The following is a 26,970-nucleotide window of genomic DNA, read 5'->3' as shown; positions in this document are numbered from 1 at the left end:
TTGCTTATACTGCTCAGGATCTCCTTTAATCTCCACTGGAATGCACAGTGGGAACTTCCAGTACCTCACTTTACAGACGAGGAAGCCAGGGTGTAGGAAGTGCGTGTCTTGCCTAAAGTTTCTCCCCTAGAAGTGAAACTTCCTACGGCCCCTGTCTCCAAAACCCACGCACTTAACCATATTCTATCTGATTCTCTGGACCTCAAGCACCAAGTGTTCTGCTGTGGGAAATTATTCAAATTATTTACTGCAAGCTGTCACAGGAGGGTTTCAAATTCGGCTCCAGATCCCAGCCCTGTTCCTCCTTTTCCTACCCACCCCACGTGTTGAGGCTGGGGAGCTCATGGGCTAATTCAAGGCCACAGACAGAACAGTCATTTCTTTCTCCATTTCTTATACAGCCATTGACAAACCATTCATTTACTTGGCGAGATGGGCTTGGTCTGAGTTGGTGCCACAACCATGCATCCAGGTTCCTCCATCCACAAGCTCTCTTGGGGATTCTGTGCCAGGCACAATGCTGGGCATTGGTGATGTGCCCTAAAACAGGATGGGCATGGCCCTGCTTCCAAGCATTAAGCGGCCCGGGGAGATCTTCCTTCCTCCCTCTGTGCCCTGATGCACTGGCATGAGAGAGGGAAATAAATGGCAGAGAAATCGCCATTGCCACGGCCACAGCGATGGCCAGGTTCTAAAATGTTCCTTCAAATGGAAATGATCTTTTGCTTTTCATTAATTGCCTCATGAAGTTTCTGGAGCTTCCAGTTCAGTTAATACCAACATAGAGGGCGTGGGCTGTTTGCTCAGCTGTCCCTCCGTCTCCAGGGTGAGGATTCCAAACAGATTGAAAGGATGTGTTGAAGTGACGCTCTTATCAAATTCCAAGCCACATCTGTTACCCAAGAATCTTCTGGGAGAGATGTGATAAATAACAACGCTCCAGTGGCAGCAGATAAAATGTGGGAAAGTAGCCCAGGGACTCCTGGATGCAAAGTAGGTTGCGATGAACTTTACTGGTGAATGCAAACGGCAGAACGTGCCTGGAGTCGTGGCCTTTGCATAATGTTGCATGATGGTTAGGGCATGGGGTTCAGAGTCACGGGACCTGGTACCTGCCCGAGTTCCACCGCACACTAGCTGCATGACCTTGGGAAGTTCACCGAACTTTTCCTCCTCTGGTAATACGGGGACACCAACAACACTTAGCTGTTGGTGGTAGTGAGGGAATTTTACAGGATACAGTGAGCAAAGTGTGCACCTTAACACCGTGCTGGGCAAATGATGCGGGTTTAACACCTGGTGGTTGTCCATTTTTCTAGGGCTGCCGTAGCAAAGAACCAGAAACTGGGTGGCTCAGCACCACAGGATATTATTCTCTCACAGTTCTGGGGGCCAGCAGCCTGGAACCAAGGTGTTGGCAGACGTGCTTCCTTCTAGAAGCTTCCTTCTAGATTCTCACGGAGAATCTGTTCCATGCCTCTTTCCTGATTTCCAGCGGTTGCCAACAATCTTTGGCTTACAGATACGTCACTCCAATTTCTGTTTTCACGTGGCATTCTCTCCTGTGCCCCCGTGTCTGTGTCCAAATTTACTCTCCTTTTAAGGACACCAGTCATTGAATCACCATACCAGAACTTGATTACATCCTGTAGTTAGGACTTGAACACATATTTTGGGGGAAGACAATTCCACCCACTACAGTGGTTATCATCTACTTCATCTTTATCAGAGAATGATCGACCGAGAATGACCGAGGGGCCTGATCATGATCCTTGCCCACCAGCACCAATGTCTGCCTCTCAACTAACTGTGGGTCCGTGCGCTTACCAATGTGAAAGGGCAGGCATAGTCAGGGACCCAAGACCCCGCTCCCTTTCCCCAACTTCACCGGACACCTGCTGAAAGTCCAAAGCCAAACTGAGTCTCTCTTAACTCCTCTTGGTTACGCCCCTCATCCAAGGTGTCAACAAGTTTTGTCAGCTCTGCATTCAAAATGTATTCCCTCTCCGACGTCCTTCCTGACCTAAGCCACCATGCTCCTGAGTCTGGCCTCCTGAAATTGTCTCCTAATTATTCCTTGCTCCCCCGCCTGCCCCCACCCCGACCACTTGTTCCCAACCAACACGCCCACTGTTTTCTACATACCCCAATGATGCTATAAAATGCAAGTGGGTCTGTGCTCACTCTCCCTTCCTGGGGTCTTCCTCTCCCCCCACTGCACTTAGGACTCTCCCCATAGATATGCTCAAGTTTACTCCCTCATCTCCTTGCAGAGGTCCTCCCTGACCACCTTCTCTAAATTTAAAAAAAAAAAACCAAAAACTTTTTTAATGATTATTTATTTTTGAGAGAAACAGAGTGTGAGCAGAGGAGGGGCAGAGACAGAGGGAGACACAGAATCCAAAGCAGGCTCCAGGCTCTGAACTGCCAGCACAGAGTCCAACTCGGGGCTTGAACTCACAAACTGCAAGATCATGACCTGAGCTGAAATCAGATGCCTAACCAACTGAGCCACCCAGGTGCCACTGACCACTCTCTCTAAAGTTACAGCCCAGTTTGTTATTCCTCATCCGCTTCCCCTTACTTTGTTTTTCTTCATAGTACTCACCACACCTGGCATTAGAGTCCTCTCTCTCTCTCCTTCCCTCCCTCCTTAGATGTAAGCTCTCTGAGAGCAGTTATTTTGTTGACTTGTTTACTGTTGTACCCCCAACAGACACTCAAGGAATATTCATTGGATAAATGAATGGGAAAAATCTGCATGAGGAGAAAGTAGCTTAAAAAAACAAACAAAAACCCTAGCTCTGGGTCACTGGAGATCTCCAGTGACTTAGGTCTAAGGGTTATTTAACTTATATATGGCCATATCTAACCCATATGTCACAAAGAAATTGAAGTGGCATTCAAGATTATATAACATAAACAAGTGGATTTCATGATATGTAAATTATACTACAATAAAGGTGGTTAAAAGCATTATACACTATAAAGTAAGTGTTTACAGTTTCTCTCTTTTTCTCTTCCTCCCTCCTCAGGTTCCTGGAGGCCAAAGCAACCAGAGACACATGAAATCTAACACAAGTTTATATTTCCTTTAAGGAAAATCTTTTTTTTTTTTTTAATTTTTTTAACGTTTATTTATTTTTGAGAAGAGAGACAGCATGAGCAGAGGAGGAGAAAGAAAGAGGGAGACACAGAATCCGAAACAGGCTCCAGGCTCTGAGCTGTCAGCACAGAGCCCAACGCGGGGCTCGAACTCACGGACTGTGAGATCATGACCTGAGCTGAAGTTGGACGCTAAACCAACTGAACCACCCAGGCACCCCAGGAAAATCATTTTTTAAAGAGAAGAATAAGCTTTCCCTAGAACTTAGGTCTCAAAGAACTGTCTCGCATGGATCTTCAACTCATAGTGCTACAGTGGATGGTGTTCTTAACAACATCCCTACAACAGGGAAGGTGGAGGAAGGGGAGGAGGAGGAAGGGGAGGGGGAGAGGGAGGGGGAGAAGGGGAAAGGAGGAGAAGGGGGAGGGGAGGAGGGGGAGGGGAGGAGGGGGAGAGGGGAGGGGAGGAGGGGGGAGAGACCAAGCATCTAGCACTGTTGGAACCTCCAAGCTGAACTAACACACTGGGATTGGGGAAAGACTTGAACTTGAACTCAAATGGTGCATCCAAAAGAGAAAGACAGAGACGGACTTGAGGCTCATGGGGTCCCGAAAGTCCAACCTGGGAGAAGAGGATGGGTCAATAAGGTGCCTGAGCTGAGGTTGGCATGGGACAGGGAGAGAGAAGCTACTTAACGCCGGGTGTGTACGCCGTAGGCTCACTGTAGACCCTGGCCCCCTCCTCTCCCACACCCACCACACAAGGGAGCAGTCTCGGGGGCAGGTCTTGGGTGGTGGTCTGCTGCAAGGTGTGCATCCTCCCTTATTTTAGGGTTCCATCTTTTCAGGGGTTCCCCTGCTCTCTGGGCTGTCTCCTGTGGGTTGCACCCAGCCCCATGGAGGCCAGCAGAGGGTACTTTAGATCAGCTCAGCTCTGATCTGAAGGCAGACGCTGCTCCTCCCCTCCCCACCCTTAGCTGGGGTCTGCCTTGCAGGCTGGCACCAAGCTCCTGTTTCTCCAGGATGCACATTAGAATTCTCTGCGGAGCTTCCAGAAGCTGATGCCTGGGCCACAGTCCCGACCAATTAAATCAGAATCTTCTAAATATTGGGGGCCTTCTTGTGCCAGGCTTGGCCTGCCCGGGGGAGGACGCAGTGGTGGTTTGGCAGGCCATCAGGGTGGTGGTGTAATCAGGGGCTGGAGCACTGGGCAAACGCTGTCCATCTGCCCCTCCCAAAGTGTTCACCCACTCAGGAGGAGGACTGTGAGAGAAATCTGGGTGCGGCTGCATTACAAAATGAAGGTTAGCTCCCGCATCCACATCTTCTAACATGACAGGGACGCTGACAAGCTCTTTGAGGTAAGAATGCGGCTGCGACAGAGTCTGAAGAGCTGGAAGCTTTGCATCTAATTAGAATTGTGAGACCCCGGTGGTACAAGTTCGGCTCTGTAACCACGAATTTAAAGCCTGGCTCGGTCATGTGCTTGCTGTGTAATCGTGGGCGAATTACTCAACTTCTCTGAGTCTCAGTTCCCTCGCCCATGAAAGGGCCACAATGGCAGCTCGTCCCCCACAGGGCTGCTGTGAGAGCGAGTGACATAACGCAGGTGACACTGGGCACTCAGCACCACAGCAAGCCACATTGTTAACGCGAAAGCAGAGTCAGGAAGAATAAAAGAGACGCTCCAACTCCCTCTATGGGGAGCATGGTTCTCTCTCTCTTTACCGGAAGGGACAAACAGAAAGGCAGAAGGCGAGCCGGAGCCACAGACCAAAATGTCTGCAAAATCAATCTCCCAGGAGATGTAATGCCAAGTCCGGAATGAAAGCCAGGTCCTACATTCTGTGCTTAGAGATGGGGTGGGCACGAGCCCTCCCCAGGAGGCTAAGAGGACCCTCGGGGAGGTGAATGCTCAGTGTGGACAGGGCTTCCCTGTGAAATCAGCAGAGCCTCTGTCAGCTTCCAAAGTTCTGAACGAGGGAGGGACGATATGCCTGGCCTCCAGGCCTTCATCGATCGGTCTGTTGTGGCATGCAGATGTGCCGAAGTCCGCCCTCGGACTGGGCCAGGGATAAAGGCTTGGCTCGAGCCACTCAACCCTTGGTAACCAGAGGCTTGGAGTGTGGGGCAGATCCATTCCAACTGAGCGATCTTAGAGCATGCTGGATGTGGGAGCAACATGTAGACAAGAGTCCATCAGTCCATGGGGCCAGGAGGATGACTCCATGGCATAAGGCATGTGAAGAGCTCAACAGAGAGAAAGAACAGAAGGTGTCATGTTCATCATGGCCGATGAATTGTTAGCCTTTGAGGCTTTCCTGACCTTCAACTTTCACTGGACAAGAAGATGTCCTAGGTTACATGCTCTAGGTTACCCTCAGGGCCCCGAGTTTGATCTACAAAGTGTATTCTTATCGTTCAAACTTCGGATCAAGTTTTCTAAGCACGTATGTCCACACATACTGTGCGTTTAAATTTTATTTTTAATGGTGGTCACATTAACCAAATATGAAGTCATGTGGGTTGGGGAAATCAAATGCCTTTGCCTCTAGCCACAAACAGGAAGTTAACAGTGTAGAAATGATTTCTGGCAACTGGGGAGACTTGTTAATTGAAGAAGTACTTCAGAAAAAATGGAAAAGCGATACAATGGGGAAAAGATGTTAATTGGGAGTTAATAGTGTGGATCTGGGTAGGACTTGGTGGGTACAATCTTCAAGTTGGACGAACAAAAAATAAGAACAGTGACACTCAGCACGCAGATCAACTCCGATGATACAACTTGGTTATTTCATGATTTATTATGTAAGGCTTTCTGTATTTAAAATAAAATCTCTTTATATGGTTACATATGTATGATTCCAACTATATGACATTCTGGAAAAGGCAAAACCATGGAGACAGTGAAAAGATCAGTGGTTGCTAGGGGGTAGGGGGGTGGGAGGGATGAATAGGCAGAACGCAGAGGATTTTTAGGGCAGTGAAAACTATTCTGTATGATACTATAACGGTGGATACATGTCATTATACATTTGTCCAAACCCACAGAATGTACAACACGAAGGGTGAATCCTAATGTAAACTGTGGACGTTGGGTGATAATGACGTGTCAACACAGGCTCATCAATGGTAATGAATGCACCACGGTAGTGGGGGACATTGATAATGGGGGAGATCAGCCAAAATTTCAGGTCAGAGTTTGGGTTAACAGGTGTTAAGATTTAAGCCTTTTAAAACGATGTCATGTGACACCTCAGATTTAATCAAGTTGAACTATTGCCCACTAGCAGAGAGAGCCGGAGGAAGTGTGAAAGGAAGTTTAGAATGGAGGTACTTTTAGCCGAGTCATCTCTGGGCTTGCTATTGTTAAGCAAATGTCAATACACTGAGGAAGGAATGACTCACAGCCAATGCTGGGGACAGGGGGGCAGAGGGGGATAAGGAGATTGGAACCTCATATGCCTAGCTCCTATGTTTTCAATGAAGATGTTTAGTTGGATTTCATTTAAAAAAATTTTTTAATTGTTTGATTGGGTTGTCCTAAGAAACGCAAAAATTTCAAAACCCTGGGCTATAGGACTCCTAATTACTGATATCATAGAATCGGTTAATGATAACTGATAGGTATCAACTCCAGTTATTGTAGCGTTCTTTTGAGCCAAAATCAATGCTGGCGATATGTATGCTTAGTCAATTTTCTTTGAATCATGTGTTACAATTGACAAAGGTAGATGGTTAAAATAAAAGCAGATTTCATTTGACTGTTTTTTCACACGGTTCCCCAGGGAAAGCAAACCAGTAACTGATGCCTTTTACGGAAAGAAAATGCAATGAAACCCTTAAGGGTCTGTCATCGATTTGAACAATTAGGTTGCACAAAGGAAGCCTGTTTTCTCTATAATCTGATCTGCCCTGTGTGCGCAAGCCTTCCTTTGCTGGTGGTGTTATAGGCTAATGGAGAACGGGCTTCCTCCAAGGCAGAAATGGAGCACTTGGAGGGCAGCTGGCCATGTGGCTTAGTGGTTATGCATTCAGGAGACGGACCCCCTGGGTTTGATCCTGCATTCACTGTTTGCGTAAATCTGCAAGTCTCTTGTCTGTCTCAGCCTCTACTTCCTCATCTGTGAAATGGAGCTATCAACAGTACCCACCTTGTAAGATTGTTGTAAAGTTTAAAAAAATTTTTTTAACATTTTCTTTATTTTTTTTTAATTTTTTTTAACGTTTATTTATTTTTGGGACAGAGAGAGACAGAGCATGAACTGGGGAGGGGCAGAGAGAGAGGGAGACACAGAATCGGAAGCAGGCTCCAGGCTCTGAGCCATCAGCCCAGAGCCTGACGCGGGGCTCGAACTCATGGACCGTGAGATCGTGACCTGAGCTGAAGTCGGACGCTTAACCGACTGAGCCACCCAGGTGCCCCATCATTTTCTTTATTTTTGAGAGAGAGAGACAGAATGAGCAGGGAGGGGCAGAGAGACAGGGAGACACAGACTCCAAAGCAGGCTCCAGGCTCTGAGCCATCAGCACAGAGCCCAATGTGGGGCTCAAACTCACGAGCCGTAAGATATGACCTGAGCCGAAGTCAGACGCTTAACAGACTGAGCCACCCAGGAGCCCCAAATTGCTGTAACGTTTAAATGAGCAATGCATACAAAACATTTAGACAAGTTCTCAACGCTCAGAATATATTATCAATCTATGCAGCAGTTTTCAATGAGGTTTTGGGCAGGAGGGGGGGTTGAAACACACTATGTCTAATCGTATTCACTATCCATATTTGTGCATCCCACATTTTTACCCTGGGTGTTGGGCAATTATAACCTACAGGTTTCTGCTATTATGTTTGTTGTAGAAAAAAATTATGGGTTATGCTGTTAGAAACCTGGGATTCATCTTAACAGGACTGTGGATTTCTGAAACAGCACATAAAGATGCAGTTGACATGGATATGCAGAGAGTAGCAGGAGCCGTGACAGCACAGTAATTGGACCAGTGGCCATGAATTATCACCTGAGACACAGTTTCCATGCTAATAGCCTCTAGCTGGCCCTTCAACAGCAGAAGTAGAATTCACTTCGTATTATTTTTCCCAAAGAGTCAGGCAACACGTTCAAGAATGTACAGGCTTAACAGCAACTCCCACTTTGGTCTGTGTATCAGACAGGACAGTTATTTCCTTCCTTCTCTTACAGAAACTGCCCAAACCCCCTCTGCTTTTCAGAAAGCCTGTTTCTGTTGTCCTTTCCTGATGGATGGCTGGCAAAGCAACCTCTCCCCATGGCCACGGATATCGGGATCCCTGTGCCATACTGGCCCATCAGATTCTCTTTCCTGGGATTTTAAAATTCTACGATAGTCCAGATGTGAGAAATAGATATTGAGAATTGAGGAGTGACACAGGCTGGTGTATATCCACAGAGAGAGACATTAGCAAGAAGCAGGGATGACAGACTGGGGCCCCCAAGATGGAGGCCATGTTGTTGGTTTCCTGGAAGAAGCTTCCTTGTTCCGGCTGTACTTCCTGCCTTCGGGTATTGATGAGAGACACAGAAACAGGCACATCTTTCTAATAAGTACCCCCTTTGCTCACTCTGGCTTGACCATCTACTTGTAGCAGGGCAGAGGCTTATAAAATTTGAATTCCAGAGATCTCATTTTCCTTGATATAATCAATTTTGTTGGGGGAAAATGGACCCTTCTAATTTCTTGTTCTGTAATGGACTCTCTTCTGAGGAGTGGAGGTAAGGGCTGTAGAACAGCAGCAAGTCATTTCACGGAGGAGAGCCGTGGAAAAATCAGGAAGGTGGAAGGACCTCACCATGATTTGGGAAGATGAGTTGGCAAAAACACGCTGCAATCAGAAATGCATTTGAAAACGGCTGGGGGCTGGGAGGAAGGTGCCATAATTGGGATAGAACCAAAGAGAAGGCAGGAATCCAAGATCAGACAGCAAATGTCGAAAGGTTCTCTGGAAGAGGATTAAGGGAACAGGTAGCAAAGACTTTGAGCTATCTGTGAACCATATGATAAAGGAGCTCACCATATGGCGCAAGAAGATAGCAAAGCAGGTTCAAGGAAAGGAAAGTGCTTTTGTCTGTAGGATTATATAACCACATCTAATGTATGTACGTGTATGTGTGCGTGTGACTCCATACCACTAATGAGATTAAAATTAGGATAGACTCCTACATCAGGAGCTCCAAGACTTAGGAAAGGCCTTTGTTACGGGTTTGAACTAAACTGCCTTTTCATTCCCTCATGCCATTTCTTCCTGTGTTAACTCAGCGCAGTGGCTGGTTCCAGCAGAAGACGCTGTAGTCTGGGGCTCGGAGCTCTGGATTGCTCTCTTGTGCACGAACCCAGAGCTCACGCTAGCTAAGCGTGCTGGTGGCTTTCAGGGAGACAAGCCTTGACGTTGCTGAGGATGCAGTGCTAGGGGGCGAGTGCTGGCAACCGGCACCCACTATAGCAGGCAAACTAAGCACAGAGCTGGGGGTGGGGGCACAATCTTTTTAGGGGCTCGTGAGAGCGTTTTAATTTCTCTTAAAATCACAAGAAAAAATGGGCTTTTAGGTTAAAGAAAAATGCTTTAACTTATTATATTAATATATTCGTCCTTATACCAATGCAATCACATAAGGCATCATTTTTAACTTTTTTTCCACAGCAGAAGGAGGGACCCACAAATGTCATTGTGCAGCTCCCTAGCAGTTCTGAAACTGCCATTTCAAATAAAGACAAGACCAGCAGGTTGGGGGAGATGAGTGGACACCAAAGCAGAGACAAAATCTGTCCGAGATGGGAAGTTGTAACTAGAATCACAAGACCTACTTTCAAATCCTGGCCCTGCCTCCTTCCCGCTGTGTGGTGTTGGGGAGGCCACTCAACCTCTCTGATTTACAATTTCCATGTAAGTATAATAGGGTTCATGTCAGTAACTACCCCGCAGGGCTCAGGGGAGAGTTGGTATGATGTAATGCATGTAAATCCGTAGCATGGTCCCAGGCAATTCATACAAGGTCAGTCAAAGTTGGAGGCAATGGGGATGGGGTGTGTGGAATTGTAGAGGTAGGACAGGTGAAAGGGTGGGTGCAGGTTAGAAGAAATGGAGGTTGGGGGCTGAAAGGAAGCCAGCTGAGGAGTTACTACACACACTAGAGATGCTTCCCGGACCTGGAGGATCCCACCAGCTGAGACCCTCAGAGAAGGAAGAAGGGCAGGGGCTGGAAGCGGGGAGTCCATTGTCATGAGCCTGCTCAGGAATCCCTGCAATGGCTCACAGGTCCCATGAGCATCTGCACACAGGTAGGTGATTGACAGGAGCAGTGATGAGGGAGGGCAGGCAATCTGGAGCCTTCCGTCACCACGGGCATGCGGTTTGTCTAATGGCAGAGGCTCAAAGTAAAACCAAGGCACGTAAACTCTGCTTACACTCAGAGGGAAAAAAAAGAGAGTGGGAAATGAGAAAATAAGAGGGAAAGCTGTTAACCTTCTAGAATATGCCCGAGGTATACCACTGTTGGGACCAGGAATGCGAGATCGCGTGCATCTAAACCAAACCCGGTCTGTCAAATGCCACTGACTAGCTATGTGACTTTAGCAAGTTATTTTAACTTTCTGTCTCTCATTTCCTCATCTGTAAGATAGAGATAACAGCAGCCACATTATAGCATAAGTGTGAGTGAATACATGCAAAGCCCTTACAACAGAGCCTGGCGTATAGGAAGGACTCAATTGTTAGGTGGTATCATCACCATCATCACCACTGCCACAGAATATATGTTCCATGAGGGCAGATATTTATCTCTGTTTTGTTCACATCCATTTCCTCTTCACCTAGAAGAGTACCTGGCACATAGTAGATGCTTAATAAATACTTGTTCGAATGAGGGAATCCTTAATTATGCCTGTTGGTGAGGAGTTTATAAAAGTGATGACGTCTCCTTGGGATGGGGTATGGATTCCAATCTCGGCCCCAGTTCCTGTCCCTCATGTCTGCCCTCTGCTGTCGTAAGCAGCCACCATGCCTTGTGTTCAGATGTGGGGAGTAAGGAGCCAGGAGATCACTGATAAAAACTGGGAGGCAGGTGTTTCAGAATTTGCTGAGGGTAGAAGTCACAGTTCAAAAGGTCAGGGCACAGGTGGTGGGTAGGGAGTGGAGGCAGCAAATCTCAAAAGAGTAGTTTCATTCTCTGGATATATTTGGTGAGGAAAGGACCCAGAGGGATGGTCAAGATCACAGGAAAGATTTTTTAAGGGTACAGGAAATGTTGAGCATGCTTCTCATCTAACAGAAAGGACATGGGGAACAGAGAAGATCAGACACTTTCTGTACCTTCCAGATATTCACTGAAAAAGGAAGCAAAAGACCTCATGTTCTTAAAAATAACAATAGTAATTGAAGTGCCAAATCGTTGTGTGAATGTAAGATCTTTAAGACAGTTTTTCACAAAACATGACACTTGTACCATCAGCAATACAAGGACAAAAGTATTTTTCTTTTAATAAGTTTTCCTAAAACATAGTAGAGTAAATATACAAGTGGTAGATCAAGTCTGTGACTTTATATATATCATTGTTTAAGGGCAATGCTAAGAGAAGAAAACAAAGTCAACTAAATCCATTTAAAGGAAAAAATTTAAGATAGTAAGGAGGTATGTACATGCCCCCCCCCCCAAAAAAAAAACCCTAAACAAGTGCATGAATAAGAGAATATTTGGGAAATATGGCCAAGGCTATATTCAACTCTGTTCTACAGTCTGCATTTTGAGCTAAAGGAATTAGCATCAGCACCCTGGAGAGTGGCACACAAGTTCTAAGTCTCTAGGGGTACCTTATGGGAAGGTGCCATGGCCTAATCCTCAACAGTCTCCTTAGTGACACTCAGGCAGTAATGTCACCAACCTCTTGGGCATTATTCTAGCAAAGTCAGGCATTTGGTGAGGGCACTGAATGGTGTCTCATCTCTCAGTTTTTTTTATTTTAAACCTTCTTAAATGCATATAGAGCAACAGACCTGGATGGGACCTTTTGAAGATAGAAGTGTTATACCTGGGCACCCAGTTTCTATGGACTTCCCACTTTTTCCTTTTAATTTCATAAGCTGCCGACTTCTTCCTACTTAATTTATTCCTGGCTTATGCTATGCTTCAGGAAAAGCAGCACCAACACCTGGCATGTTCCATGATTCGAACACAAGGAAATGTCACCAAAAAGAGGAGCTTGATGGTTTTTTGTTTGTGGAGCATGATAAGCCGGGAGTTCTGAGGGTGAAAGTCAAAAAGTCTCTTGTGTCCCCAAGAAAGATTCCATCCAGAGCTGAAAAGTAGGCTGATGCCACTAGCTTTCCACCAAAATTGTTTTCCCGGCCTCCCTTGTACAGAGGCATGGCCATGTGACTAAATTCTCTCTAATAGAGTGTAGGCAGAAGTGATCGGTGTCACTTCCAAAGCAAGGCTTTTAAGAAGCAGCTTGTGCCTCCCCCATACTTCTCCCCCTCCGCCCTCTGAATGTAGACAAAAAAACAAGGCAGCAGAAATTAATGGAGTCATGTAAGACGGAAGGAACCTGGGTCCCTTAATCACCATATGGAGAGAGTGGGTGAGGTCAGGAACACCCATCTCAGACTATTACATGAACGGAAATTGAACTTCCTTCATGTCTGAGCTAGTGTATATTTGGGGGTCTATTTGTTACAGCAGTCGAATCCACCCTAACTCGTGAAGGAGCTCAGGTACCTTGGCCACCACACAGGTCAGCCAAGCCTGGCTTGCGGGTGGGGTCAAGAAGGAGACCTGAGATTTTCATTTACTCTCCCATCGCCGTTTTGTGAAGCTCACTTAACTCATCCTTTAGGTACAGCCCAAGACCCGCTTTCTCACGGAAGCCTTTGCTGACTTCCAATGAGGGCCGAGCCCACTCCCGCGAGCTCTCACAGTGCACATCAAACATCACAGTTGCACATCACGTGTATCAGTGTGATTTCTTGACTAATGTTTATACCTCCACTGCATTTTAAAGTACGCACTTTTCAGAACTCATAGAATGACACACTACTTAGTGCATTTTGTTGTATGTAAATTTCACCTTAAAAATTACCAAAAACAAATACTGAACTCTGGTTAAATGGCATGTATGCTGAAGAATTTAGGGGTAAAGTGTACCAGTGTCTGCAACTTGCTTTTTAAGTGCATTAAAAATGGGTTGACAGAAAGACGGATGGATGGATAGATGTGTGATGAAGCAGAACCAGTCAAATGCTAGTTGTAGAATCTAGGTAGTGGGTATTAAAGATCTTCACTGTACAATTCTTTCAACCGTGCTATATTCAAAAGTTGTTTTTCCCACAATAAGATACTGGGGAAAAAGTTCAATGAGAGCAGGGACCATGAGTACATTACATGAAAAGAATTATTCTGTGTATATTATATTTTATATTTTTAATCATACTATTCTATGATTTCCTTCTGTTTAAATTGATATTATGTCATGGACATCTTTCCATGATGATAGGCAGGCAGACAGACAAAGAGAGACCTCATTCTTTTGAATATATCATGGATATACTATAATACGTTTAACTTTCACATTATTGAACTGTTTTCATTTTTCTCTATTACCAATCATTTCCCATGATTTCCAATCATTTCCCATAGACTTTTGTGTTGCTGAGTTTGAGCTTCTTTATGTTACATCTACATTCACCACAGCGTACGTCTGCCTCCCCTTGCTCCCCACCCCAACTAGCACAGGAGTCCATAGGCAAGAGTCAGGAGTATAACAGAGAAAGGAGTCTCCACTCAAACATCTCAGCATAACTTTTCAAAAAAGATTTGGGTCCTACAGATCACTACCACAAGCACATCTGAAGTCTCAGAGGGCAGGCGATACTAGCCTCAGTTAAATGTTTGTTGTGGCCACATTTGAGGGTTAGAAGAATCAAGTTTGTAATGTAGAGAGTTGTACTGGTGCTGTGTCCATTCTCTATCAGGTACCTGCTGTCTTTCTCTTATAAGGTCCACTCATGCAATCAATCTGGGCAGTGCACAGCTGCCCAATTTATATAGCTGAAGAATAATTTTATCTCCAGTGATCCCTTGACAACCACAGAGGTTAAATTCTTACAAAGTGTAGTGGCTGGTAAAGCAGAGAACTCACAGATGAAAGGAATCATGGAAAACAGAGAGTCAAACTCACCGTAAGGAAAAAAAAAAATTTAACTATGGATGGGGACGGACGTTAGCTAGACTTCACCGTGGTGGTCATTTCACAATATATACAAATATCGAATCATTAGGTGGTATTCCTGGAGCTAATAAAATGGTATATGGTGATTATACCTCACTAAGAATGCGTGAATGAATGAATAAAATAGAGCATGAAGGATAAAACTAGAAAAACAAACATTAAATAGTAAATGAGTAATCGATTTGAAATGCTCTGTTACAAAAGTTCCAGAAGGCATCTATCTCCAAGTAAGCCAAATGCGCCAAGAAGCCCTGCTTAGCAAGACAGCCCTTGCAGGTAAACACTCCCACCTGTTCAGGAAAGTAAACTCCAGACTGTTCTCTTTTTCAGAGTTTTTGAAACAGGGCTTACTCGTTTGGAACTCAGGGGCCTTCCCGCTTGCTTTGTCATTTGTTGTATTTCCACAGGTCTTAGCAAAAGGCATGTGTCACTCCCTAGCTGCCCCACAAATTATGACAGTGCTTAAGAGCACATTTTTCTGGGCCACATCTGATACGGTGGACCTGGGAGAGGAGAGGTGTGAAGGCATCACCTCAAAGACCGATGCCTTCCATCTTTGGAAGAGGGAGACCAATGAGCATGCCGTGTCGTTCTGTTTAAGCGGGTTGACCTATGGGGCGCCCTGCGTCGGATTCTGTGCTGACAGCTCAGAGCCTGGAGCCTGCTTTGGATTCTGTGTCTCCTTCTCTCTCTGCCCCTCCCCTACTCACAATCTGTCTCTGTCTCTGTCTCTGTCTCTGTCTCTCTCTCTCTCTCTCTCAAAAATAAATAAACATTAAAACAATTTTTTAAGGGGATTGACCTATACACCTGACAAGATTGCAACTGTCAAAAGTAGGCATTCAGAGACACCTGGGTGGCTCTGTCAGATTTCGGCTCAGGTCACGATCCCAGGGTTGAGGGATCAAGCCCCGCGTCAAGTTCTGTGCTGACAGCATGCAGCCTGCTTGGGATTCTCTCTCTCTCCCTCTCTCTGTCTGCCCGCCCCAAATAAGTAAATAAAGCATTAATTTTTTTAAGTAGGCATTCAAATATAAAAATCACATTAATTTAAAACCATGGTGGGCAAAACCGGAGGTGCAAAGGTTTACTCTATGTTTTAGAGGATCACTGAGGTTTTGTTATTCTGTCTTGGCTTTCATGACATACTTTGTTTTCATCTGTGATTTGTTTGATGCCACATCCCCAGCCTGGAGCAGAACTCTCAATTATTGTTACAGTTTCCATGGAAACATATGATCTATTCTCTCTCATTCCCTCACTGTTCCCCAAAGACCCACTCTCCCACTTCTCCAGCCACCCCCCAACTCTAACCATTTCCGAAAAGTCCTCTGATACTTCCGTTCCTCAAAAACTCTCCAACCTGTGTAGTTAAGTGACCACAAAGGTGCGGAACTATACGTAGAGTATCCTAACCTTTGCAGTAACAAGGACAAAAAAACCCATATAGATATTTGGTAAATTAGCATGTAGGAACCAGGAGCATGCAAATTCAATGAACAAAATGTTTGCATATGGAGGGCAGTAGCAGTGAGGGGGCACAGAAAGGTGTGAACCTGGGTGGGAGCAGACTTCTCAATGTTTATCCTTTCCATATAATTTTAATTATGAACCACGTGAGTACACTGCTTATTAAAAATACAATTTCACTTTTAAAAACTCCCTGACAGGCTCATATTACCGGAACCCCTTCTTCATTTAGGCCCCTTCTTTCATGGTCATCATCTGAATGCCCCTGTTCTTAGCAGTTTAAATCTCTTGACCTCACTGGTTTGTCTTTCATCCCTAGGCTTCCAGACTCCTTCTTTCCCACCCTGGTTGTGACCCTCTTCCTGTTCTGACTTCTTTTCCAACCTGATCTACATTCCATTTGTATTCATTTATTCCATACGCTTTTACTGAGCACCTACGAAAAGCAGGCTATGTTGGATCTGCAGTGGGCATTTCTCTTCCCAGCATCCTTGACTCCCTTATTACTGTAACCTTCTGGCTCACTGGTCTTGTTAATTCCTCCCTTAGCTCAAATTTGCCACCAGCTTCCTCACATCCACACCCAGGCTGCTCAGAGGTACCAGCAAAAATCACACAGAGGCATGGACCACTTCCATCACCAACTTTAGAGAGCTGCTCAGCAGTCTTATTGTGTTTTCCTGCTGTCACTCCCATTTCCTGCCCAAGCTCTGCAAACTCTCAGCCTTCACCTCAGATCCCTTATTTCATCTCAGCAGATCACCCTGTGACCCACGGACAGAGAAAATGCATGCATTCAATCCATAGGCACTGGATGAACAGTGGTGAACAGGGTGAACAGTGGATGAAGAGTGGTGAACAGGGCAGAGAAGGTCCTCCTCTTGTGGCATTCAGCTCTTAGCAAGAGTGGAGAGACAAACCAACCAACAAACAAGAAGTGTACCATCCGGTTATGGCTGCTAGGAGAGAGTGGAATATGATGGGGAATGATGAGTGGCTGAGGAGGTGGCTATTAGGGAAGGCTTCTCAGAAGAGGTGACGTGGCTGAGATGGGAGTTATAAGAAGGAGCCAGCCATGCCAAGAATAAAGGGAATAGCATCACAAAAGCTCTAAGAGACGGGGGCGCCTGGGTGGCTCAGTCCGACTTCAGCTCAGGCCATGATCTCATGCTTCGTGGGTTCGAACCCCACATCTGGCTCCACAATGTCAGCAGAGAGCCCACTTGGGATCCACTCACTCTCTTTCTCAAAAATAAATACATTTTTAAAAAAGTTTAACAACTGTGAGAAAAACAAACAAACAAACAAACAAAAGCCCTAAGAGAGGAAGGGGCTTTCTGTGTTTCAAAAACCCAAGGACCACGGTGGTCAGAGCACTGGGGGGTCACAGGGGCAAGAAAAAGAAGTCAGGCAGAGAACTGGGATCAGATTCTAAAGAGAAATGTAGGCCAAGGACACAGTATGAAATTTATTTCAGTGTGATGGGAAATCATTGAAGAGGTTTATTATTATTATTATTATTATTATTATTTTAAGTTTATTTATTTTGAGAAAGAAAGAGAGAAAGGTGCAGAGAAAGGAAAGAATCCCAAGCAGGCTCTGTGCTGTCAGCTCAGAGCCCAATGCAGGGCTCGAACCCACGAACCATGAGACAATGACCTGACCAGAGCCAAAGTAAAGAGTTGGATGCTTAACTGACTGAGCCACCCAGGCGGCCCATCATTGGAGAGTTTTAATCAGGGGAGTGTCTTGACCTAATAATGTAACTGTTCCAGAATGAGCACAGGTGCTAAATGGCAAGTTACTAGTTACAGGTAACAGGAGTGGCCGCAGGGAAGTCCAGCGGGTGTATGAGGTTTAGACTAGTGCTGCATTTGTGAAGGGGGAGAGAGTCAGTAAGTGCACAACATGCTTTGGGGAAGGATGTGTCGGCATTCGTGAATGGATTTCACACGGCCGGGGGAGGGGAGGGAGGCAGGTAAGAACAACTCAAGGAAAACTCCCAGATTTGGGGCTTAGGCTGCAGAGGTGGAGAAGAAATTTATATTTTTTGCACACTTAAGTTCATGGTATGTATGAGATTTACACAAGACATATCTGTGGCACACAGAGGGATTAGAAGACCCAAAACAACACTAAACAACTCAGGAATACTTATAACACAATCTCAGCTTCAGTAAAACAGCGTCTCCCAGTATCTATGGAAGTATCTAGAACCACTCTATGAGTCCCAGGGTCATCCTTCAACTCTGCTGCTGTTTGAGAGGAGGGGTTCCTATTCTTGGCTGCAAAAGTGATCTTTTCCAAAAGGCACATCGGATCGTATCACTTCTCTGTTTAAAAACTTCCAATGGTTCCCCAGTGCTCTACCAATAAAATCCAAACTCTTCATCACAGCTCACAAGGCTTTGCAGGATCAGGCCCCTGCCCATCTCTGCAACTGCACATCCTCCTACCTCGCCCTGCTCATGACATTTTGGTCCCGACACCTTCTGATGGTACCTAGAGTGTGCCAAGCCCTTCTGCACCTCAGGACCTTTGCACTTGCTATCCTCTCAGCTGGCAACATTCATTCTTCGCTCTTGGAATGAATAGCTAATTCATCCTTATCTTTCAGGGCTCACCTCCTCAGGTGGTCTAAATGGGTTCCCTCTGGATGTGTGTTTCTGGCGCACAGCAGGCTATTCATTTTCTTCACAGTTTTCATTATGAACTGTAGTGGGGATCTACTTTTTACTCTCTCCCTCGCTGGAATGTAAGCCCCATATGAACAGCAAATGTGCCTGCCTTGTCACCTGCCCTTCTGGAGTGGGTGCAGCCCCCAGGCCATACTGTACCTTGCCAAAGCTTCCTTTCCCGAGCACCATCAGGAAGTTAAAATCGGTCAGTTTCATTCGGTCTCTGTTCCCATTGTTGTCAAGTTTGGATATGGTGTTGGTCGTCTTTTCTTCTGGAGCCTTGGTCCCCTGACCGATCTTGGCCCTCTGGCAGAGGAAGCACACAGAACACATCATTAGGGTTTCAGGATGCCCTTGTTGGAGGACACAGGTACACGCTGTGAGCTGTGGTTTCTGCAGCTCGCCCCCTCCCCCGGCCTGCATCTCAATGAAAAGCATGGCCAACATCCACTCTGCAAGCCCGAAACCTGGAAGCCACCCTTAACACCTGTGTTTCTCTTTTATCCATCGCGTCTCAGCCACCACCAGGAACTATTCTTTCTTCCTCCTAGCTGTCTCCAGAATTCATCTTCCTTCCACAACCACCTGTTACTATGTCGCACCGGGACAACCCACCTTGGTTCCCCTCTCACTGGGCTTTTCATGCAACCGGAGTGAGCCTCCACCTCTTCATACCCAACCAAGTCGCCACCTGCTTAAAAGCTGTGACCCACTAGGTTGGGGATAAAGACCTCGGTGCTTTCACTGGCCTACATGGCCCGGTATGATCGGGTTCTCCAACCTCATCACTTCTTGGATCCTGCCCTGCAACCCACCTTCATTTTTTCATCTCCCACCTCAGGGCCTTTGCACCTGCTCTTTGCTACTACGGGATGGCTATTGTCTCCTCTTTGCCAACCGAGTTACCCCTGCTTCACATTTTCACTTCCCCAGGGAAGCCTTCCTTAACTGTCTATATCTGGATTAAATGTCCCTATTTGCTTCCTTCATCCACTTTACCCCCCACTTATACTGGATGGTAACTGCTCACTGTTTTCCCCAATGCACTGGAAACTCTGTGAAGGCACAGAATCTATCTCTGTAACTTCCCTGACAACTAATACAGTTTCCTGCTACACAAAGAGATGGATGGGGGAGGCCCGTGTTGGCCCTCAGTGCAGTGGGGGAGGGTCTCACTGCTGTGAGCAGCAGAATGGTGACTCAGAATAGCAGCAAATGCTTTGCAATGGGGAGAGAAGAGAAGGTCAGCAGTGAGAGATACAATCGCCAGGACTTTGTTACTGGGTTCACCTCCAGGGCTAGAATCCTGGCCCTGGAGTGGATGAGCGGTGCGATCCTGAGGAAGTCAGTCAGCTCACGATGCTCCTCTGCTCAGCTGTCCCGTACTTTAGCATCTCTCTCAGAGAAAAGGCCAGAGGCCACAGACGACCTGGCCCCTCTGTACCTTCTCCGATTTTGGCCTCTTCTCCTTGCATCACCCTGGCGTCATGGCTGTTCTCTGATAGCACCAAACATGCCCTTGCCCCTGGGCCTTTGCACTTGCTGTCCCCTGTGCCTAGAGTCCTCTTCCCTGAGCTTCCTCACTTCGGATAAGACAGTCTTGCCCAACAACGACATGCAGAAGCTCTCAGCCATTGCCATTACCTTTCCTTACTTGTTTCTCATCATATCCCTTATCACCATCCTACAAACCCAATATTTACTTGTTTCTTAATGTCTCCTCTTTGTCCTCACACTAGAACATGCGCTCCATGAGGTCAAGGATTTTGTCTGTCGTGTTCTCCTTTCCCTGGTACAGAGTAGGCACTTAGTTGTATTTGGCACTTAGTTGTTTCTAAACCTTAGTCCTCTTTTCGAGCACATGGAGATCATGAGAGAATGTATCTTGGAGTTCTTTGCACCATTCCTAGCACATAGTAGGTGCTCAACAAATGGCAGCTATTTTTTTTTTTTTAGGTTTATTTTGAGAGAGAAAGCATGAGTGGAGGAGGGACAGTGAGAGAGGGAGAGACAGAAAATCCCAAGCAGACTCCGCACTGTCAGTGCAGAGCTTGATGCAGGGCTCGAACTCACAAACCGGGAGATCATGACCTAAGCCAAAGTCAGAAAGTCAGATGCTTAACCAACCAAGCCACCCGGGCGCCCCAACAGATATTATTATTGTCCCATTATTCAGCTGTCTGTTAGAGACAAAAGAGGCAACAAAAATTTTTTCAGGGTTTTGAATTTCGGGAAAGACTCATTCATTCAAAAACTACCCACCGAGTGCCTGCTAGCTGCCAGGTGATACTCTAGATGCTGAGGATCAATCAGGGAGAAAACCAAACATGGATGCTCAAAGAATTTACACTGCAGCGGGAACTGGGTCCCCCACCCTGTGTCCAAAGGATATTCTGGAGTTATCCAGATAAACAACTTGGTGCCAGCAACAGGAACAGCATTTATGGGCAGAGAGCAAGACATATTCAAAGAACCAAACGCCATTTAGTCTGGCCGGAACACAGAGTGCAAGGTGGATGTGGCACGGGATGGACAGGACTTAACCCTGTCAAGAAGTCAATACTGGGGCACCTGGGTGGCTCAGTTGGTTAAGCATCTGACTTTGCTCAGGTCATGATCTTCTGATTCGTGAGTTTGAGCCCCTCTGGCCCTCTCTCTCTCTGCCCCTCCCCTCATACCTCTCTCACTCTCTCAAAAGTAAATAAACATTTTTAAAAGAAGAAGTCAATGCTAATTATGAGCATAAAAGGCTTTAAGGAGGCCCTGGTATGATCATATTCCATTTAGAAGATCACCCTGAGTCCACAGAAGAGACCCATTTGAAGGAGGTGAGTTTGGGAACCACTGGAAATGACTAGAGACATCAAGGTGCCAGATGCCGGGTGTCTCTGGCACAGAGGGAACAAAGTGGGTCGGTTTGGAGGTAGACTTATCGGAGCTGGGTGCAGACTGGGAGAGAGGCTCAGGGATGAAGCCCTTGGCTCCTGTGTTGAGCACCTATGAGGACAGGATGCTTCTCCACTCAGAGGAGAAGTGGAGAAGGGGCAAGTGTGGAGATGTGGGTGAGAGGGTGGGAAGAGCCTGACTTCAGACACACGGAGACTCCCCCCTTTCCCACAGGGGCTTAAACTGAAGTTTACTTCTTCCTCAGGACACGCCTGTTCATTGTCGTTGCCCCATCTGTCCTGCTGACAAAGCATCCACCATTTTTCCTCTTTTTGCAATTGATGTTTTTTAATTTACATCCAAGTTAGTATATAATAATAGTTTTTTTTAATGTTTATTTTTGAGAGAGAGAGACAGAGAGAGACAGAGAGAGAGAGCGAGGAGAGGAGGAGACACAGAATCTGAAGCAGGCTCCAGGCTCCAAGCTGTCAGCACACAGCCTGATGCAGGGCTTGAACACACAAACCGCGAGATCACGACCTGAGCTGAAGTTGGATGCTTAACCGACTGAGCCACCCAGGTGCCCCTGTAAATTAATGTTTTAAATATTACAGTGGATAGACTGAAACGCATAAATCTCAAGTGTACAGTTCTAGGAATTTGGACAAATGGATACACCCATGAAGCCAGACCCCAATCAAGAGAGGGAACATTTCTATCACCCCCAGAAAGTTCTCTGTGCCCCTTCCCGGCCAATCCCCACTCCCACGAACACAACCTCTGTTCTGATTTCTATTCTCATAGATCAGTTTCGTTTGCTCTTGAACTTCATCTAAATGGAATCATAGAGTGTGCCATAACCATAGAGTGGGACATAATAAGGAAGATATATTTGGTCTCTGCCCCTGGTTCCTGACACAGAGCTCCTAAAGTTCTTGTTAATTTCCCGATAGGAGCATCTTGTATTCTAATTCTCTTGGTGGGCTCCTGGATGGGGCATGGTCACCAGAAGGACCAAGCCATGATTTTTCAGAAGCTTGGAATTTTCAGTCCCATCCCAGGGTTGGAGACTGAGTTAGTTAATAATCAGTCATGCCTCCATGATGAAGCCTCCATAAAAATCCCTAAACTATGGAGTTTAGAGAGCTTCCAGTGTGGTGAATCTCAACCCCCTGGGGGATGGAATCTCCTGGGCTCCTTTCAAATTTTTTTTTTTTAACATTTATTTATTTTTGAGACAGAGAGAGACAGAGCATGAACGGGGGAGGGGCAGAGAGAGAGGGAGACACAGAATCCAAAGCAGGCTCCAGGCTCTGAGCCATCAGCCCAGAGCCCGACGCGGGGCTCGAACTCACGGACCGCGAGATCATGACCTGAGCTGAAGTCGGACGCCCAACCGACTGAGCCACCCAGACGCCCCTCCTGGGCTCCTTTCAGACCTTACCCTGTGTATCCCTTCATCTGGCTGTTCATCTGTATCCTTTATCATATCCCTTGATATATAATAAACCAGTAGAAGTAAGTGTTTCCCTGAGTTCTGTGAGCCATTATAGCATTATCAAATCTGAGGAGGGAGTGGTGGGGACCCCTGATTGGTAGCAACTCAGACAGAAGTGTGGGTGAGCTGAGAGCCCACAATTTGCGACTGGAGTCTAAAGTGGGGACAGCCTTGTGGGACCAAGCCCTCAACCTGTGGGGTCTACACCATCTCCAGGTGTCATCCGTGAATTAAATTCTAGGACACCCAGCTGGTGTCCACGGAGGACTGGAGAATTTCTTGGTGAGGGAAATCCACACATTTGGTGAAGATCTGTGAAAGTCTAACAGGCTTCCCTTTATGGAATAAGCAGTCCTTGCATCTGGCTGCTTTCGCTCATCATCGCGTTCTCGAAATTCACCCGTGCTGTTGCCTGAATCAGTGGTTTGTCCCTTTGTATTTGCTGAATAGCGTTCATTGTTTACGTTTATCCATTCTCTTCTTTACGGGCATTTGTGTCGTTTCCATTCGGGGGGCTGTTAACAGAGCTGCTGTGAACACGCACGGTCAAGTTATTTCCTAGTAAGATACGTGCTGATTCCAGCGTCCGTGGGGCAGCCAAGCATGTGCACCCGGGAAGCACATGCGGGGCAACTGGCATCTGAGCTGGAGACAGAGGTTTGGGGGTCACAGGCGTAGAGCGAGTGGTTAAAAAATGAGCTCATCAGGTAGAGAAGCAAAGCGCCAGGGGAGAAGTAGCACTGCCTTTTCCAGGCCATTATCTTTCCATCATCCCAAATCCTCACCCTTCGGCCCCAGGGATTTTTGCCCAGGCTGTCCCGACTCAAACACGTTCCCTCCTTGCTCCCTGACCCTACCGTCTTCCCTGCTTTAGGACCACATCTCCCACCTTCTTGGAATCCCGAGTCAGGACCCACTCAATCCACACACTGCATTCTCCAACCTGTGAGGATCCAAATCCTGACCGTCCCTGGTGCCCAGCCCCCATTCCGGCCCTTAGGGGGACACCGCAGGTCTCAGCATGGCCGGCCAGTGAAGCACGAGTGAGGGACTCACCCAGTTTCTCCGTTTGCCTTTGCTTGGTGCAAAAATTTTTTTCTGTCCCTCAAGGAGCAGCTTCATCCCTCAGTCCTGTGAGCAACCTCCCTCCTCTGAATTATGGGACCCAAACCCTCTTTCCACCCCCATCTCAACTTGCTTCTGTGACTTTTCCCATAGGTACAGGCTATAGACCTATAAAGTGTATGTTCCCCATACAAACTACAGTGTTTGTGTCTCCCCCAACCCCCATGTAGGCTATGAGGTTTGGGTCCTCCCCTCCAAAATTCACACGTTAAAATCCTAACCCACAAAGGTGATGGCATTAGGAGGTGGGGTTTTGGGGAAGGAATTAAGTCATGAGGGTGAAGCCCTCATGGGGGGCAGCAGTGACCTCCCTCCTAGAAGAGTCCTTCCCCCACCAAGAGCTCCATGGGTCCTTCCAGGAGGTGAGGACACAGTGAGAAGAGAGCCATCTAGGAACCAGGAACGGGCTCCCTCACCAGAATATGACCAGGCTGCAGCTTTGATCCTGGACCTCCCAGCTTCCAGAACTGTGAGAAAAAAAGTCTCTACTGTTTAAGCCCACGGGTTTTTTGTTGTTGTTATAGCAGCCTGAACAGACTAAACCAGATTCTAAACTCTGGATCAGAAGTCTAATGGCCCCATCTGCCTGGTTTGCACAGTGCTGATGTTGTTTTAATAATTAAATTAATTGACAACTGTTGAAAATCAGATGTTCTATAAAAACCCATATTTGCAGCTTCTTTCAGGGAAGTAAATATGGCCACATGGGGCCCCATCCAGCAAGGTATAGTGTTTTTAGATAGGACATGTTCTCTCCAGTTTCCCACAGTCCCCACCATGCCCTATTGTATGACACCAAGCTTTTTTCCCTCCTTGTTTCCTGCCTGGCTCCTGAAAGCATTTGGATTTGTGACCCCCTATACGGTGAGCCTGTGGAGGACAAGAAGCCCATCCTGGGTCCCCTCTGAAAGTCCCATGATCCCCAGGAGCCCCAGGCCTAGCAGGTACTTTGTCAAAGAGCAAAACTTTTTAAATTGAGGCCCAAATTAAAATTAGCCCCTATCTTTCCGGGTTGGATATGTCTTCAGATACAGGAGTACACTAAGAGTTGTCTTTTCATGTCTGCAATTTAGAGCCCTAGAATCCAGCACTCAAAGGGAAAGCAAATTAACCACGCGTCTGAGCAAGAAGCCTGCCTCCTTCCAAACTGTGCTGGAGGGCAGCAGAGGCGTCTCGGCGGCCGGCACCCAGGGCTCCAATTCAGATGATGAGTGCCTCCCCTGGCTTAACCTACAGACTCCACTGTCACCCCCACCCCTATAAGGAGCTCCGGAGGGGCACCCCAGGACCAGCAGCAGAGGCGAGGCCTCAGGAGGCTTGGAGATCCTTCCTAATCCTCAAGCGGCCCTTCCAAAGCTCCGAAGGAACACGTTCTGAGCTTTATTTATTCCAAGGGGGAAGCTGACGATGGCAACAGTGGCCTGACATTTATATGCTATGACGTGCCAGACGTCGTTCTAAACGCATTATCTCATTCAATCCTCACATAACCTTGGAAGCTAAGAAGTGTTGTGATTCTCCCATTGTACAGATGGGGATGCAAAGGCTCACAGTTAAAGTAACTTGCCTGCAGTCACCCAGCGAGAAAAGTGGCAGAGCTGGATTCAAATCCGAGCAGCCTGGCTCTTGAACCACCCGAACAGAGCAGGCTTCCCACCGCACCCACGAGGCCCAGGTGTCCCTCCAAGCCCACCCCCACCCCCCCCCACCCCCCGCCTCCGGCACTGTCCTCTCCACACCTGAGGCTCCTTACGGCTCACACCTGCAGCTCTGCCTGTGGGTTCATTTCCTGGTTGCAGGAGCAAGCGGAACCCACAGGCAGGGCGAGCGGCAAATGCTGGCCGTTAACGCCACTGAACGCAGCCGCTAGCCAGCGGCAGACGTTGAGCCGGTGGATAATAAATACTGCAGTTTCGCGTCCCCCACATGGGACCCCGTGAGGCACACGTTCAGCTTCTCTGACAAGTCAAATCCCAGCGGCCCACAGCGCTGACCTGCTTCACGACACACACTTTCCCGGCCTCCTGCCTTCCCAGCGTCTCCTCCCCGCTCGTCAGTGATGCTTCCCAGGATCACTTCCTGAAGAAACTACTTGTGCGTGAATCTTTTACGGTCTGCTTCTGGGGAAAACTCAACCCGGGATGATGACCCGCGATGGGATGTGAGAAAGTTGCTTAGCCTGTCTGGGCCTCAGTTTCCTCATTTGTACAACAAAAATGGGGGTGCTCATAGTATCTCCCATTCGGGGGTGTTGTGAGGAGTAACTCAGTTAATATTCCGCAGCACTTAAAATAATAAAGGGCACACGGTAAGCATTTTGTTACGTAAGAAAATCCCAAGACCATCAGAAAACCCATTCTGAACCGTCCAAAGTGGAGTTCTCCCTTCTCTGGCCCACAGGCAAGCCCGTGGTCAGACACAAGGCCCCCAGGCTGAGCCGACTCGGACGTTCTGAAATACACCCCACGCAGTAACTGCACTGAGCTCACCCTACCGTGAAATTCTATTACCCCAAGTCCAGCAGCTTGATTTTACCATCACTCGAATTTCTCCAGATAAGAGGCTTGAAAGTAATTTCTGAGTCATTCTGGGTGCTAATTGCTTATTGCGTAGGGATTACATTTCTCACGTTCAAGGTCAACTGAAATTTCTCTATGTGTCTGAGAATAATTTTCGGTCTGTTGGAAGCATTTTTTTTTTTTTAATCAACAACTATGGTATGGGGCAATTATAATTCAGGCATAAACAAGCGTTTGCAGGCTCTTGCTAGAAATAAACGGATGCGTTTTGTTGCACGCAGATAAAGCAGCCCTGTACTTCATGCCAATAACTGGCCCCAACAAATGCCATGTTCATGTAGGAACTGTTTTCTTTGACGTCCTGAAATGTCACCCCGGCTGCCCTAGGATGGAAGAGATCATTTTGCAAACTGAGACTTTATTTTATGTGAGAAAA

The 26,970-nt window shown here is 46.9% G+C and overlaps 1 protein-coding gene across 3 annotated transcripts in view; it reads right to left on the bottom strand.

The window, feature by feature from the left end:
- The window catches only part of PRKCB (protein kinase C beta), a 331,104-nt gene that overhangs the window by 71,519 nt on the left and 232,615 nt on the right, over positions 1-26,970 (bottom strand). For all 3 annotated transcript variants that reach the window (XM_049638440.1, XM_049638439.1, XM_049638441.1), the window contains one exon: positions 18,666-18,812. In XM_049638440.1, coding sequence (XP_049494397.1) covers positions 18,666-18,812 — 147 coding nt within the window. The remainder of the gene's footprint in view (positions 1-18,665; positions 18,813-26,970) is intronic.

The sequence above is a fragment of the Panthera uncia genome, chromosome E3, assembly GCF_023721935.1.
Source record: "Panthera uncia isolate 11264 chromosome E3, Puncia_PCG_1.0, whole genome shotgun sequence".
Taxonomy (NCBI): domain Eukaryota; kingdom Metazoa; phylum Chordata; class Mammalia; order Carnivora; family Felidae; genus Panthera; species Panthera uncia.
Note: the sequence above shows the minus strand (reverse complement) of the source record. Positions and strands in the feature narration are given on the sequence as shown.